The sequence below is a fragment of the Lethenteron reissneri genome, chromosome 12 (genome assembly GCF_015708825.2).
Source record: "Lethenteron reissneri isolate LAM-NWPU_2019-01 chromosome 12, ASM1570882v1, whole genome shotgun sequence".
Classification (NCBI taxonomy): Eukaryota; Metazoa; Chordata; class Hyperoartia; order Petromyzontiformes; family Petromyzontidae; genus Lethenteron; species Lethenteron reissneri.
In genome coordinates, this window is record NC_083790.1 from 11,967,282 (window position 1) to 11,984,921 (window position 17,640).

The following is a 17,640-nucleotide window of genomic DNA, read 5'->3' on the forward strand; positions in this document are numbered from 1 at the left end:
CGTGGCTGTCGTGTGGGTAGTGAACGACTGTGGCTGTCATGTTGGTAGTGCACGACCGTGGCTGTCGTGTGCGTAGTGAACGACTGTGGCTGTAGTGTGGGTGGTGCACGACCGTGGCTGTCATGTTGGTGGTGCACGACCGTGGCTGTCGTGTGGGTGGTGAACGACTGTGGCTGTCGTGTGGGTAGTGAACAACTGTGGCTGTCGTGTGGGTAGTGAACGACTGTGGCTGTCGTGTGGGTGGTGCACGACCGTGGCTGTGGTGAAAGCACCCACCCGGTCCTGCTGCTGCTGCAGCACGATATTCTCGGGCTTCAGGTCGCGGTGGATGATGCGGTTGGTGTGCAGATACTGCACTGCTTGGGCTGCGGGGCCAAAGAAGGGCAACACAAACAAAGTCACAAGGAGGTTGGATTCTACCCCAATATCCACTGCCTCTGACGGAGGTCAGATAAACAAACCACTACTGACTGCCACCGAGAACTAGAGAAATAAAATCATCTCTAGGCCAGTGGTTGTTCTCAACCTCTTCTGGCTACTGTACCCCCCCCCCTTGCCTGACCCAAAATGGTTCTAGGTTACCACATGGATTTAAATGTTATCCTAGTAATTTCAGATTGGCTGATTCATACATGATTACTCCCCAACGACTCTCATGTACGTCATTATTTCAGTTATAAATCACCTCACTTACCCCCTGGGTCATTGCCACGTGTACCCCCGGAGGTCCGCGTACCCCCCACCCACCCCGTTGAGACCCACTGCTCGAGGTTAGTCGTTGTTAATCTTCCTGGGGCAGCGGACCACCGTCAACCCTGCAAACTGTTTTTGTGGACTGTCATGCATTGAAAAAAATATGTAACACAAATAACCTACGATTGGAACAATGCCAAACATGCCACGTTACTGGTAAGTAATTCTACACATATGCGCTTAAATTATGTATTGCCATTGTGGGTTGTGTGTATCTTTCACAAGTCGTATGTTACATTTTCATCATTCCCATTATCCGTAAAAAACACAGTTTGGCTAAACAAAATGTGTCATGCTTGTTTGTCTCATTCTTATTCACCAAGAGTAATTACAGACAAACAACCCTTAATGAACCGATGACAAAGAACGAATTCCACAACTTTTCTGATATCGCAATTTCAGATAACATCTGGATGAGGATAACAAAACGAATCAACACAGTTCCTCCCATGGATGAACTACATTTGTCCAGTGTACAAATTTTCACACGTCACAAACACACACATATATATATCCTGCCTATGCGAGGTGCATTCTTTGCCAGGTGTCATGAATGCAAGGCACATATTCCATAGCAGTTATTGGTCAGGGTGTGTAGATCTTTCCTGCAGTAATAAACACGTACATCGAAAAGTTCACAGCACCACCCACAGGCCAAACAGGTAGTATACGTAGAGTGTAACAATTCACATCAGTTCACAAATGCTGTACTAACTACTATTAACTATTTTTATTTTACCAGATTAGGCCCACGGAGCTTATATAGCTCATTTTTAGACGCGACCAGGCCACAAATGATAGATCAAAGAAGTGGCTTATCGTCATGGTGAAATTTATAGCAGCCAAATACTCTGAACGCACATTGATTCTAAATGTGGAGGGAAAATCGGAGGCCCCGGAGTAAAATCCACGCGACCATGGGGAGAGGGCCATGCAAACTCAAAATATACAGCAAGCATTATCAGGCTCGGGTTCTAACCCACGACCTCCTGCATACCAGGTAAGGTAGTTAACATTTCATCACCACAAGCATGCAGGTGTGTCTATGTGCAAAGACAAAGATTCCCCGTATAGCCTTTAACAGATGTTTGGGGCAAGTGCTATAAGCAAGCACCTATGAAGGCCAGTATGGCACACGAGGGGGTGGGTGGCCAATACCCTTCACCAACTTTGTCTTCCCAGTGCCGATGGCAACACACCACAGCAGGTACGCATATAACGCTAAGTCGACCTAGGGGACGCCCAGGACCGGTTTCAAATATTCGGCACTGTTATTGGTCGTGAGCGGGATTCCAACTTGGTTCATAGCGCTGTGCACCCACCACTGCTTCCCATTGTGTGCAATGCATCCACACACAGGCAACGTGGGGATTCATGCAAACCGGTGGCAGGGTTCTTGTTCTCATTATCACCACGAACACTCGGATACACTCGCGTATGTGTGTGGGCTCCTCTGTATGGACAGTACTGAAACAAGGATTGCATGTCTTAAAAGAAAACGCAACCCAAACAATAGCGTTTAATCCGTAGATACACAACTAAGCCGTTCATGTCAGCCTGTCCAACAGTGTATGAAGATTCCGTCTTCAAACACGTGTTGATGAAAAAATACCATATACTGTTGGCAGTGCATTTGCAATGTTGCTGCACTGATATCATGACTGCACTTTATAAGCACGCATGACAGTGACTTTATCGGCGTTTTTTCTTTTCTCCGTGAACGAAGCATCAAACGGCCCGGTATGTATCGTACGTATCTATAAAATAAATGTATTGTCTTTGGTAGTCGTCTTTAAAAAGAGGATAATTTGTACACTGGGAGTGAAAAAAATCTAAATCTGAGGCCGCATAAGACGACAAAATCAGTCCCGCTCATTACGTACAGATGTCGTAGATGACGGCCATGACGTCACATTCCCTCATCCCGCAGCAGTTCTCTGGCTTCAGCAGCACCTGCAGCAAACACCACCGCCATTCTGTCAGGCGCCGGATCTTCCAATGCAGACATTAAGTATCGGATGGTGTGCCGGGTTTGAGCAGTGTGTTTAGCTTGTTGTCCTTCCGCACTGGATATATCGCAGTAGCTTCTGCAACGTGTAATGTCACAGGTTTTTTTGATTGTTTAAACATGATAATTAGACTGTGGCATTCAGATTAAACAAGACGCGAATGCTGCTTGGAGGACAGCCGACGCAGGCTGCAGGAAGAGAGTTCACTGCACAGAGCGCAATTCACACTTCCGCTGCCCTTGTTCAATTCAACACGTAAGATGCAACTATTTTCGTGCGAGTATGGCTCACCGTTACTCGTTTTCCTCGATGTGGCGGTGGTGTTCGTTTTTCTTACATGGACATGCTAATCTCTCACAATACAATGGCCACCTCCACAGATTCGTCGTCATGGAGGTAGCTCAGCTCTCTGATCTGACATTTACATGCAAATTTCATCTCTAGCCCCGCCCACTTCGCTTATGACCCTTGGGCTACACCCATCTCAAACCTTTCTCACATCCTGCCTCAGCAGCTCTCCCGCTATATTTTTTCATATGATGACGATTGCTTGTGTTGCGATCGAAATGTCGTGATATTTTATAATTTTTCTATCTACGTGGCTTTACCGAAAGACCAAAACGAATATGAATAAGAATATGGCTTAAGTGTTATTTTATTTTATCGCACCATTTGCATTTCATTTTTCGCGTCAATTACCCTGTTTATACCCAACTCTTGTAATGTTTTTTTGCGTGCTGTGAAGCGCTCGGAGATGCGGTGGCATTTAGGCATTCTGTACATTGTCACCGAAAGCTGCTTGAACATGGAGCTGAACAAGGGGAGGGGAGAGAAGGGGCAGTGGACCTTGCGCAGGTCTCCGCCGGAGCAGTACTCCATGGCGAGCAGGGGCAGGTCCCTGGGACCCAGCGCCTTCTCCATCTCCTCGGGAACCTCGCGTGCTGACACCACGTTTGGGTGGTTCAGCCTGCAGACACACCACAAAGACAAAGATCAACCCACGTATAGTTTGAACAAGTACCGATGATGGCCGGCACGGCACACGAGGGGATTTGTGGCCAGAACCACGCCCGGCCGCCTTAAGTCACCCGAGTGGCAATGTTTACGCATCGCACCAGGTACTCATCTAAGACTGAGTCGACCTATGGGAGGCTCAGGACCGTTTCGAATAATAGTCACTTGTGTGGATCCTGAAAGGGAATCGAACAGCCTACACAAATGCAGCAATGGCTCAGAACAACGGGCTGCACATGCAGCCAGAAGAATGCTTCCCTCCTGTGCAGCGCAATGCACCTGACTGATGCGTGTTGCAAAGTCTGCTGACTAAACAAGTCGAGGCAAAGTGTCTCAATGCCCTAGCAAGTGCAAGATGGCACTCATTTCCAACTGTGGCCCTGCAAGGAGTGGTGTGAATTTCACACTTCGATGGTAGGAGCCAGTATATCTATATGGGACAACAACTGCTGACTTGTGCAGAGTGCTACTCTTGTATCAACCAAAACCAGACGATGAGTTTAGTCATCTCCCAAGCAGGAATTAAACTTTCAATCGTGCACGAGTCGGGTGCTTGGACCACGGCACCACGTGCAGCAGAATCCCTCGGCCGCAGATCCAGCAGACGAGGCCCCTCCATTGTCAAGCACAGCTCGTTACGCAAATACAATGGCACCACAGTAAATCGTGCTCAGCAAAGTGACTGAGCTAAAGTGAGCTGAACATCCACCTACGAGCGTGAGCTAAAGTAAGCCGAACATCCAACCACGAGCGTGAGCTAAAGTGAGCTGAACATTCACCCACGAGTGTGAGCTAAAGTGAGCCGCACAGCCACCCACGAGTGTGAGCTCAAGTGAGCTGCACAGCCACCCACGAGTGTGAGCTAAAGTGAGCCGAAGGGCCAACCACGAGTGTGAGCTCAAGTGATCTGAAGAGCCAACCACGAGTGTGAGCTCAAGTGAGCCGCACGTCCACTGACGAGCGTGAGCTAAAGTGAGCCGAAGGGCCAACCACGAGTGTGAGCAAAAGGAGCCGCACATCCACCCACGAGTGTGAGCTAAAGTGAGATGAACATCCAACCACGAGTGTGAGCTAAAGTGATCTGAAGGGCCAACCACGAGTGTGAGCTCAAGTGAGCCGCACAGCCGAACGAACAGCCAGTCACCTTGTCGGGAGTGACAAACTGGATTTTCTTAAGTGTCTCCAAAACAAAAAAATTTAACCAAAGACACAGAATTATGCAACAGCAACTTGGGCTTCATCACGTTGTTATTTTGTTTTGTCCCCAAGCACAAAGTATCGACAGGAACCAGGTGAGCGAGTAGACCGGTAAACCTGGAATGTTACTTTTTTTCATAAATTGATGACGTATCGGCAGTGGTGCACAATTCACTAAAAAACTCACACTGATGAACTGTTTTAAAATTTCATAAAATGTATACGTTAAATCAGTGACATTTCAGGTGATAACCACTTTTAATCACACAACCTGTCTGCAATGCATGGGGAGGAACTACATGACCCTAAACACAGACAGGCCTTGATGACAAACTGATAATAGTCATAACTACAACACCGGCAGCATTGTTCCTCTTTATTTTTAGTCAAAGGCGCAGGCGATGCTATTTACATATGGAATATTGGTGTACGAGTGAAGAAAAACGTTGTTGAAATAACTGACATGATTAGGACTCGGCGACATTTACCAGTGTGCTGACATTAGACGCACAGGAAGCTATGGCGATGGCTCTAATTGTGGTTGAATAAAACAGCAATTGACAGTGATGGTTGGTAAATATTTACTTTCAAACAAATTCATCGTCCTTTATGCAACTGTGGGAACCAAATCAGTTAAGACAACTCCCAATGTAGCTAACGTGCACGTAATCATTCACGGGTTGAAATGTATTCTGAAGCTCAGGACAGGCACATTGAAATATGCGCGTAGGAATCGATTAGTCGTACTTGTTGTATGTGAATGATGCAAATAAGCCCTGGAGCCAGCAGAGGCTCCTCTGCATGCACCACATGATGGCTGAATCAAATCGCACCTCCGAATTGTGATGACTCATCGGCTAGTAAGGCAGGCGAAAAATTACCACACATCTCATGCCAAGTAACGAGGCCCCTTTTGTCAAGGAGACCCAGGTACACAGGTTGAGGGGGAGGAGTTATTATCGTTACGGTTCACTGCACGTAATGCCCAAGTGGGGGACACAATGGGCATCTACGGTGGACAACGTCACAAGGTCTTTACAATTCACTTCAACAGCGAACGTTGAACTTTGGAATTTCACAACAGCAATGACTACACGGCTGTTCGCTGAGCAATGACGGCTGCATACTTTTGGCTGTGGATTTTTCTCCGGGTCCTCCGGTTTTTCCCTTCACATGGAGAAACACTCGTTGAAGAGTATTTGGCTGCTATAAAATTCCACGTGATGAGCCACTTCGTTGAGCTATCAATTGTGGACCAGGTCGCTTCTGAAAAAGAGCTAAATAGGTTAGTGGGCCTTACCTGGTAAAATAAAAAAAATTGTAGAATGGTGGTAAGAAGCAACAAACATGCAACAGTGCAAACAGCAGTGTCATGCACACATAATTCTACCTGCGTTCTGTACATAGCAACAGCAACCCCGAGACCCCTCAATGCAGCCCTGAGTCAGTCAACAAACCCACCTCTTCATGATCTGAATCTCCAGAACCCATCGCTCCCGATTCCTGGGACTCAGTTCCATCCGACAGGTCTTGACAGCTCGCTGCTCTCCATTGTCCTACACTCACATGAAAAGGACACACACAAACATATAAAGAACTCAATTAATGCCCTTAAGTAATCCTCAACAAAGCCCAAATACATTTGAATACCTTAAATCCCACAGTGATTCTTAAAACTCTTATATAGGATGCACCTATTTGGTATTTGGGCCAATTCCTTGAAAATGCGCACAAGGACACTCAAAATATTTTACAGTAGGATTTGAAAACAATCTTACTGTACTACATCCTCATCAGACTGTCCTGTCGCAAAAGATTCTCTGCCCGACAAACTCGTGCACAAAAACCTTGAGTTTAAACCCTACGAGAGCTTAAAATTAATTTGATGAACACAGCGTGGCGAGACAGCAATAAGCATTAGAGACGCTGTTAGCATGATTTTGCGTTTCTTAAATGACTATTTACATTAACATGTAGATATATACATATAAAGCAGATGGTGAACATTGGAATTTTTCCCTGAACTGATATACCCCCCTCTTGCTTTCTCAACCACAACACCATTTCCAAATCAGGTCTTTTTATTGGACCATAATAAGCACCATCACTTTACCCCACGAGTTACAGCATGCAAACTGCATCATTTATGTAACAATTTAATTTAAATTCCAAGCATCTGAGAAATCAAAAAATGCTTCCTTCACCCATTTCCACATTTCTATCTCAGAATGCATTTTCAACTTTAACTCAGTCCCCCTTCTCTCCCTGTTTTCCCCCCCAATGTAATTGATGTAAAGCGCCTTGAGATGTTACGATGAAAGATGCTATATAAACTGCAATTATTATTATCACCCACTCTTAATAAAGGATAAACAGTAAAACATTTTTATGTTTACATATGTAATATGTACAGTCGAATACAGGCGGTCCAATTTACTATAAGCCACGTTTACAACGTTTATAAAATGCCACCATGGATTGATTTATGCCGCAGAAACTTGATACACGATGCATCTAACGCGTTTTAACAGTCAGTCTGGTTAGCGATGTCACTTGGGCATAGAGCTTTTGTTATTCTCAAGTGTTTTTGTGGATATTTGACTCATTAAATATGGCCGATAAAAGGAAAAAACACAACGGCAAGTGATGTTTCTACCGTTTCTACTATCGATGGGAAAATAAAGTTCAATTTACGACGATGTTTCCAGGAAGCATTGTAGTAAAAGCGAAAACCGCCTGTACATACACATGTGTACTCACAAAAAAACCCGAAATAAAAAAACCCCCAGAGCCTCACTCAATGTACTGGCTTGCAGTCTTGTTGTTTCTCGATTGCTTCACCACTGAAAAATGGCATGTTGAGGGTTTCGAGAGTGTGTGGGTGCCTCTTCTTCATTTGTACGACGGTGACATTTCAAACTAATCCCGAGACAACCACGTAATCTGTCTCTTTGAGAAACACAATATGCACCCCTCGGTCCAACACCGTGCGATCACCTGAGCCCCACACACTCGGGCACCGAACCTATTGGCTCGTGCAGTGCGAGCACGATGACAAACATCGCTCGCATGTGGCACTGAGAATAGGCACAACAATCCATACATTTGAACTACATAATTATTGATCACATAACCAAGACACAATTTCTTCCGTTGAACTTCATCTTGGCAGTACAATCAAATGCACAATTGGAGGGAAACACAAGGCAGCACAGGGTTATTTGTCCATACTTCACGCTGGTCAGTGCAGGTTGATGAAGATGGGGGGGGGGGGTAATAGAATATATTGTGTCGCACTGCCCTCTGCCGTCCACAGAACCTATAGCACCTGTGATTGTGCTTGGTAGCCGCTCATCAGAGTACCACACAGGCTCCTCAACCTTCCAAGGTCTGAAGGGATCAGGCGCATTCAGGCTTATTAGGTCAGAGGTGTCTGTGTGTTGAATTTTTTTTTTATATCAGCCCCTGGCCCAGATTTATGGAACAGAAAGGTACCTTAAGAAAAGAGAGCCACTCTACGAGTGCCTTCACGTAGTCATACAAACAATGCAATATATTTAGGTTGCCCAGAAAAAATATATCACAAAGCATTTTCACTTCCTGCCATGAAAGGTTTGTAGGGCGTTGTAAAAATAGCTGGCTCTGTCCACGCAACAAGGCCTTATTCCTGGAAATATGCAGTTGATGTCACGAATTTGCAGACATAAACATTTTTTACGGAATTGCTTATGAAAAGGTCCTCATAATGAAGGGGTGTGGAAGTCTTCACATTATATGCACAGTGCTGGCTTTTTAGACCATATTTATTAAATTCTGTCTTTTTTACATCTCGTCACAGTGGCGAGATATTAAATTACCTCGGCTGGTTTGATCCCGACCCTGATGCCTGTATATTTGGGGTTTGCATGCTCTCCCCGTGGTCGCGTGAATTTTTCTCCGGGTCCTCCGGTTTTTCCCTCCACATTTAGAAACGTGCGTTTAGAGTGTTTGGCTGCCATAAATGTCCACGTGTTATTTGTGGCCAAGTCACTTCGGAAAAAGACCTAAATAGCTGAGTGGGTCTTACATGGTAAAATAAAATAAAAATAGTAATAGTTTAATTAACATTAATACTGCCAATCCAACTGCCACTCAACATACGCATCATCATTTATGTGTATCAAGAGTGGCAGGATGGTATGGGATTTTTTAGTTACTAATTACGGTATAATATTTTATCATGAGGCATGGTACGGTAAGTACGATATTTTTGTACCAACTCAGATGATCAACTAATTTAGAAGCTGAGCCTCTGATAATTAATCATTATACTCTCGTCTTTAAAGGCAGCTATCAAAAATTTAAATAAGCAGGCAAGATTCCTTTCTCAAAATTCCACTTACCACCATTGGAATTGGATAAAAATTTTAAGAATTTTGTTTAATCAATATATCGAAATGCGAATTTGGATTAAAATCTTTTTTGTCAATTCAAACAAAAACATCTAACATTTTAACAGACGTTTTGGGGTTTAAATAAGTATAACCCGTAAAAACAAAGTTTTTCACTATAAATCCTTTATATGCGTGGCAGCGAACTTAATATAAAGGATTTAAAAATATATTCGCCTGTGGAGGACGCGGGGATCGATCCCGCGACCTTTGGCATGGGAAGCGAGGGCGCTACCAACTGCGCTACTCCGCCACGGCCTGTGGAGGGGTTACGCTCTGGGCTCTTATACTGTGACGTTCAGCCAAAGCGATGAATGAGTTCTATTTGAATATATGTAAAATATTTTTTTTTTGCCTAAAAAGTGTAAAATTTTGGGAATTTTTTTTCACGAACATTAATTGTCTGGCACAACGAGTCTGTGTGGAAAATGTCAGCTCGATTGTATCACGGGAAGTGGGTTAAAAAACGACCGAAAGATTTGCACGGTCGTAAGCAAGCAAGCACGCAAGCAAGCAAGCATGCGAACTTAATATAAAGGATTTAAAAAGGATCTTCCTACAATAAATAAATAAGGCTTGCTTGTCATCTATACCTTATTTTCTAAGATTTTTTCTCTTAGGTACGATGTAAGGTACGAAATTACGGCATTCAATTTTACGGTACAAATTTTTTTTTCAAATGTACAGTACGACATTTTTCTCCAAGGCACGGTATGAAACAGGGGTATTTTTTTCTGAGGAAAAAAACTAAAATACCGCGTACCATACCGTGCTGCCACCCTTGATATGTGTAGCTCCACACACATACACGGGACTCGCGACCATTTGGATGACTCGTGCATCACGTATATTGTAACCGTACACAAGTATGGGGCCCCACATACTTTTCCAGCAATTCTTTATATATGTGTGTATAAAGCGATTTCACTCAGGCCAAAGTGTATCTCTGCACTGGTGATTAACAGGTGGTTTGCTCATCTTTCAATGGTGGCTCTGAACCAGTGGTGGAAAGTCAATGAGTATATATATGGCTTGGGCGAATGCAAAGCATATTCTTGAAGAAAAAAACTACAACACTGCAATGTGATTATTTTTTATTTGCCACTTGGAGAAGGGGAATTCCGCTTTCTATTTGTATAGTATTTCACAGATTGCAAGATTGTGGACAGCATTGTTAGCATTTTATTTTCTCAAGCAGCAAACTTAAAATGTCAATGCATATACAAAGGCATGACTGGATGATTTTTGGAAACATTACAGAAATTAATAAAATATTGACACCGCAAGCCAGGTCTGTGGGTGAAAAAGGCTTCAGATTTATCTGAAGAGAAGTGAGAAAATGCGTGATCCTAAGTCAATATTAAATGTTTGCCAACTAGACACCCTTCATCCTCAGCTTCAATTAATATTTTCAAGAAGAAATGTGTATTCTATCTCCAATAACATCGGGGGGGGGGGAATGTTGTGGAATTGTATTGCCGACGGCAGTCCCATGTTATCGTGTCAGAAAGAGGCTCTGGAAGACCCAATAAAGACTGCAACAGCTCACTCTTACCGGCACCAGAAAGTTTGCAGACATCACGACTGAAGAATTCATAGACTCTCGTACGGTTATAAACGTCACCGCTTTACAACATTTGGATAGAATTGTGTGAATTAAAAAGCAATAATAAGTACGTAATGTTTGTGCAATTACCAGCGACCAAGGCAGAAACAAATCAGATTGCCACCTTGCGGAACCTAGTTTAATATCGGGCAGATATTCAGAATAGAAGCCGACATCTCAGTGTTGTCATATGATAGCTGGAAGCAGCATAAATAACTACCTGATGCCTTCTCATGGACAACTACAGCACAAATAGACCACCATGCTATTTTGAGTGGTGCTAGAATATGCCGATGTAAATCATGTTGGTTCATTCAAGTTGTGTCACTTAGCAATCCCAGGAACATCTTTATTAATTTCAAGTTCACCCTTAGGGTCTGTCAATCATTCTCACGATGCCCTTCATGGTGAGAGGCGGGGGATATTCAAGGAAGGTGCTGAGCAGAAAGAAGCACGCACGATAATGCTAATCCTGATTTATTTTTTGGGGTACTTTTGTGAGTAATGAAACCTGGGTTGTTTGCATTTGGCAACTGACAGTGACGGAACAGTTTATGCGAATGCTGTCGCAACAGGCCACAAGTTTGGCATAACGGTCCTTCGCTGACTCTGAGTGATGAAAGAATGAATGTGATGGAGTAACCCGGGTTTTGGGCACGCAGGAGGAAGCTGGCAGAACTAAAAAGGGATCTAGAATTCCAAGCACCAATTACGACCAGAGCAAAGGAGAAGGCAGATTTGGACCTTGACAGAGCTGACTGATCCGATGAGCTAAAATACAGTGTAACTGGTGTTGGCCAAAATTTTAAATGCTGAAACATTTACTTGCAAATACTTAATTGGGATCACACACAGTAGCAACATCACCCGTTACTGCGAAAACTTGGCAAGGCCCTCCAGAAAATAAAACGGTTTTCAAAATTCAGCGAGGACTTCCATGGCAAACAAGCGCAGTAATCAAAAAATTATGCGAGCCTTCCAGATTCGGTGATGAATTTGACATGAAATACCAAATGCTTGATCCAACCATGCCACTTCAATGATCGAAATAAATGTGCAGACGCATATGCAAAAAAGGGACTAACGTTAGAAGTAAAATCAAGACAAAAGCAGTATACATATTAATTGCAACCTTACAAACACCGAAATGCTACATATATATTTAAAAAATGTAATACGATAATAAACGCAAAAAAGATTTTTTTAGGAAAATTGATCATTGGCATAACAATGCAATGGGCCTCGTCTTCAAAGCACGTGAATAAAGGCCAGGGAGCTAAGCGCAAAAGAGTTGGAGACTGTCCATGAGGCTTAATATCAATTACATTTTAAAATGGTTTCGAGAATATTTTTATTGGAATATGGTTAGTGCTAATGAGTAACAGACAACTCTTCAATATTCAAAAACGTATCATCACTAAACTCATTTTGTATTAAAATGCAAATGAAAAAATGTCGCCGGCACATTGCATTGTGGGTAGACCGTGTTGTAATGAAGTCAATGAACTCATCATGACCATAATTAACTTGTGCATTTCTTCGGCTTTCAATAATCATCCTCGTATTGGCAGCGGGTGGAAGGGGGAGGTGTGTGCGGGTGGGAGACGGGAGAGGCGGTACCTTGTTCTGCCACATGCACACATGGCCAAAGCCCCCGGCACCCAGCCGCTCCTTCCGCTCCCATGGCCCAGACTCCGCAGCCTGGTTCATCGTCCTCGCTCGGCCACTCCACCCTACGCACACCACGCTTGATCAACACCACGCGGACGATGAGACGGAATCAGTGGAGGGGGGCGGCACAGGAAATGGAGGCTCCGTGATAAGCTGGAGAAACATTTGCTTTAGACGTCTGGTGATCGTGGCTGAAATGGTGTTGATTCGTCGATGGTGGTTTTGAGTTCAATGATGAGCATGGTTTCCAATGAAAATGGTTTGTCACAAAACGTTTTCACAAGACATTCTAAAAATCGAAACATCTTCTTGCTTAAATCAGCAATGGGGTAACATTGTCTCTGTTGGAAACACTGCACCAGTAATGAAAAATCCATATTCTGAATGCCAGCCTCAGAAAAGCCACCTCCAAAGGATTGTCCGTGTTGAATATTCAATTACTGATATAAAGTGAATAGAAAATTAAGTATGTAGTATGCATGTAAAGTCACATTAAATACAAAACAATGAATAGCCTTGCTTAAAATAAATGCCAGAAATTAAACAAAATTTCATAAATGTATACAATTGCTTTGGGAACCGCTCATCTTTAGTTATACATTCAAGCCCTTAACCATCACCACAAGTTAACCTCGCTCTAGGTAATTTACTTTTACACAGCCGCATCGTAAGTGCAGGTAATATAACGCATGATTTATCAGTAAAGAGTGGTGATGTCATCGAGGCACTTGTTGTGCTGGCCTCCTTCCTGCAAGGCCAGATTCGCAGGTCGCAAGACAGACCGCTTAAACAGATTCTTTGTTCGGCCCGGTTGACGATTCGGAAGAAAAAAATAGTGCCAGCAACACCTTCCAAGGACAGAACAGTACGCAAGGTGGTGGTGTAGCTGGCACCACAGCCCTTTCACCTCCCTAGTGACAATGGTTGACAAAACTGTAGCAGCTACTCATACGAGATAGATTCATCCGAAGCCTTAGGTCAGGTTTAAATAACAATTGCCACTAATGTTCTAAACTACAAGAACATCTATGTTAATTTCACCAGATAAGGTCCAACGAGCTATATAGCTCTTGTTCAGAAGCGACCAGGCCACAAATGATAGCTTAACCAAGTGGATTATCTTTTGGAAATGTATTGAGCCAAATACTGTAAACGCGTTTCTAAACGTGAAGGGAAAAACGGGAATATCCAGAGAAAAATCCGCGAGATCACAGGAAGAACATACAAACTCCAAATATACAGGATCGAACCCACAACCTCCTGTATACCAGGCGAGGTAGTTAACATCTCGCCACCACGGCACCCTGTTGTGCTCTCTCTTTTCCCTCTGTCAGTCATTCACGGCGCCTGATGACGTGGCTGGACCAATTTCTCCCACTGATTTCTCTAGTCACGGCGATCGCTTCCTATGCAGCAACATATCAGGTTTGTCAAGTCCTCCTTTTGACGCCGTCCGATCACGGCAGTGCAAGGCCGCCAATGGCCATTTGTTGGCCTCCATTCTTTTTACGTGTCCAAAAAAAATTACGTCTGCTGCTTTTTTTTCTTTTCTGCACCAAAGTTGTTTTCTTGGCTTAGCGTTTGCCTTCTGGTGTTGTGCATTTACTGGGAATGAACCCAGGTCACCGACATGTAAGTGCTTTGTGATCATTGCTAAGCAACCTGCCTCCCAGGAATAATGCAGATATGTAATTACAATGTTGCGTATGGCAATGTGTTCAGGAGCTACGTGCCAATGTCGAGGTCTCCTAGCCATGAGAGGGCTCCATGAGAGAGTTAGTGTAGTTTTGCTAATCCTCCATTGAAGGAGTGCAGACTAAGTGGTTTACTGCATGGTCCATTGTTTGGGTTGCATGGCCACAGTCGCACTGTGGTGGCTTGTCTTTAATGTTTTCAGTTATCAAGTTGTGGCACATTGGCCTGTTGATGTTCTAATGCAGTTGATGGTTACGCCAGTAGGAAAGGCAAAGCCGGGAGGTTGCGATATTTGGGTCTCGAAAAGGTTATTTTGGACTTCTGCCGTGTTTCACTGTCTACCAGTGTTCTTCCTGACCTGGGCGAGATTCAAGGATGGTGACAGCACAATCCCAGAAGGGGGATATAGCCTTGAGTCAGTGGTGAGGTACATTGTTGAGGTCTTGGTTGATGGGTAAGTTGCCATTGGCAAAAAAATTTGTAAACTCCTTTGCACTTTGCATGTCTCTGCAGATGTTTGGTGGCAGAACAGGGATCCAGGTGATAGGTGTTGGTTTTCATCTTCCGGTTGTGATGCACATCGTGTTATTTAATTGTGCGTCTATCAGTTTTGTGAACGAGCTCCCGGACCAAGCTGGAGTGCAGTGACTCTGCCACCAAGTCGATCAGTGAGAGGGCGGCAGTTCGTAGGACATCAGCCGAGGGGTTCCAGGCCATCCCTGCAAGTTTCCGTAGCAGGGCGATTCTTGATTTAGTCTCTTTTTACAGATCTGTTTCATATGAGGCTTAAAATTCAGGCTTCTGTCTATGATAACTGCTGGAATTGTTATGTAAATGCAACAAACTATCGTGTGTGTGTGTACACAAGTTGGCACAGTGAGGCACACAGGTGGTATCCCTGGCAGTCATCTCAAGTCAGTTAACTCAAAACCCGTCCCTTGACCTGCCAGCGAGACTGACAATGTTTTTGTGATCGCCTTTGTCTTGTCAAATGATTGACCTGTTATGTGCCTGCTATTAGTGATTGTAGGTAATAACGACATCACTGACAGCTGTAACTCGCCAACTAGTCTGTAGCAGCTCATTGGATCATGCGACTGAGACTGACAGAGCGAACAAGCAGAACAAATGAGGCACAACAATAATCTGTTCTTGAATTGTGATGATCAAATGACAAATCATTGAAACACAGGGAGGAGGGAGGGATGGAGAGAGAGTTGAATGGTTAAATGCCAATCAACTCATACTTGAAATGGAAACCAGACTCTGAAGTGGCATTTATGCAATAACGAAAAGGCTTGGTGGCTGAGCAGCAATGATGATGCTCCTACAATTGAAATGTGAACTATGGGGGCAAGGCACTTGCGGTGCAAAGGCATGACAAGGGGAACACCGTATTTGTTTCGATTTGTTTATAATTTTCTATAAGTTAACATCTCGCCACCGAGATGTTAACTACTTCACGATACAGAAGCAATACAACGGCAGTAAAATGTCAGGGGGGAGGGGGGGGAAACCCCTCCGCACAGTTAGGAAGGTTTTTTCCCATTCAGCACCCAACGCGTGACCAGCCGGATGCCATCGGCGTGCAGTCACCACGGTATCATTCGAGTCATCTGGAAACTCTCGTGGGACCGTCAAAATTATTTTATACGAACGGTTCCCATGCCTTATCCAGATCTATTTTGGCCTGAATGTGTCGCGTAAACAAAACTCATAAACAAGTCGTCTTTATATATTTTACCATCCTCTGTTATTTTTTTTAAACGTCAAGTGAAGTTTATTTTGTTTAACCAGGCAGGAACTCAAGAGACCGGGATAAATCTCATTTTGCAAGAGTGACCTGGGTATGTGTTCCAACGCCCATCGGATTTGGAGGCCAGACTTCCCTATTTTCGTCCTTTAAATCGCTTTGTTAATTGGTGCGCGATCCCTTGCTGTCACTAACGGTCACCTTTCTAAGAGCAGGAAATCCTAATATGGGGTCCCCTCCTCATTCCGTAGGGCAGTGCAGGGAAAAATCTGAACCCCCTTGTGCACACAGGATTGTGGAATGTATATGTACTCAGGTTAACTTCACTGTTGTGTCGTTGTTGTTGTTGAAAATTCAAATAAAATAAAAGGAAATCCTCACTTGGTCTCAAGACTTTTTCAAGATGGTCCTGCAATGTGATGTTTGGTCAAATCCATAACAGTGAGAGAGTCTATGGCATACCCACAATCAGGGGCGGTTTCTTCGTTAGGGCGATTGGGCGACGCACCACCAATGTCATTCAACCACAGAGTCACGCTAGCCGTCACTGTGCCTCTGGATATAGTCCAATCAGCGTCATGCTACGTTCTGTGGAGTACCGCCTCTTTTTGGGCGATTTCCCTCCAGCTGAGAATCGCCCCGAGTGGTCCCATAGACTTACATTCAAAGATGTTTTTTTTTTCGAACGGGGGCGCTGCAATGCATTCTCTATGGCTTCCGGGAGGGCTCGCACTAACGTGCTTACGTCATCATACGTGCTTACGTCATCATACGTAAGCACGTTTCATCCAACAATATAATTTGTTGCCACCTAGTGGAATCTTTAATAAAATAAACTTGAGTGGTTTGTTTTAATAGTGAGTATAGAAACAAACAAGATGTATTGTAAGAGTCACTTTATTTTTCATTAATATTAAAGAAGTGAAGTTGTCTTTACATGCTTAAGCTGTTAATTTATCCATTGCATGGGTGGACCTTATCCTTATCAATCATCCAGACATTTGCCCCCCCTGAGAGATTTTGCAGGAACCACCACTGCCCACAATAACAGTCAAAACTACACACAAAGAGGCCAGAAAACCATTCTGCTGCTGTCTCCTGCCATCTCAGCCCAGCAGGTTGAGAGTGTCAAACACATTTGGAAAATATTCACCTGCCCTATGCACCTGCCATCCAAGGCACTGGAGTACAGGCATGTGCCACTGACACTTATACAACTGACATAATGCACAGTAGAAGCTCAATTTCTGGTATAATTTTACAAACTGAATCCAGGCCAAGCCAACCTCAGTTCTCATTTGCAGAGACCTGGATCAGGAGAACTCAACAAAATGAGCTATTTATATACGGTATTTATCTGCGTGTAAGTTTGATTACAGTTATTTGGGCTGATGTTCGTGTCCATAAATAAAACCCAAGAGAATAAATAAACGCCATCACTCGTGAAAGCCCAAGCGGTCACCACAGCCAATGCCGCTACACCTCACCATCGCTTCCTTCCTTCTGCCAGAT

General features: G+C 43.9%; 1 protein-coding gene across 3 annotated transcripts in view; it reads right to left on the reverse strand.

Annotated features, from left to right (window-relative positions):
- Window positions 1-17,640, reverse strand: part of IKBKB (inhibitor of nuclear factor kappa B kinase subunit beta) — an 81,934-nt gene that overhangs the window by 54,934 nt on the left and 9,360 nt on the right. For 2 of the 3 annotated variants that reach the window (XM_061550726.1, XM_061550728.1), the window contains exons 2-6: window positions 12,630-12,756; window positions 6,435-6,529; window positions 3,609-3,729; window positions 2,637-2,706; window positions 277-365 (exon numbers count right to left, since the gene is read on the reverse strand). In XM_061550726.1, the coding sequence (XP_061406710.1) occupies window positions 277-365; window positions 2,637-2,706; window positions 3,609-3,729; window positions 6,435-6,529; window positions 12,630-12,719 (465 nt within the window). In that variant the 5' untranslated portion in view covers window positions 12,720-12,756. The remainder of the gene's footprint in view (window positions 1-276; window positions 366-2,636; window positions 2,707-3,608; window positions 3,730-6,434; window positions 6,530-12,629; window positions 12,757-17,640) is intronic. The other variant, XM_061550727.1, reaches the window with a different exon arrangement.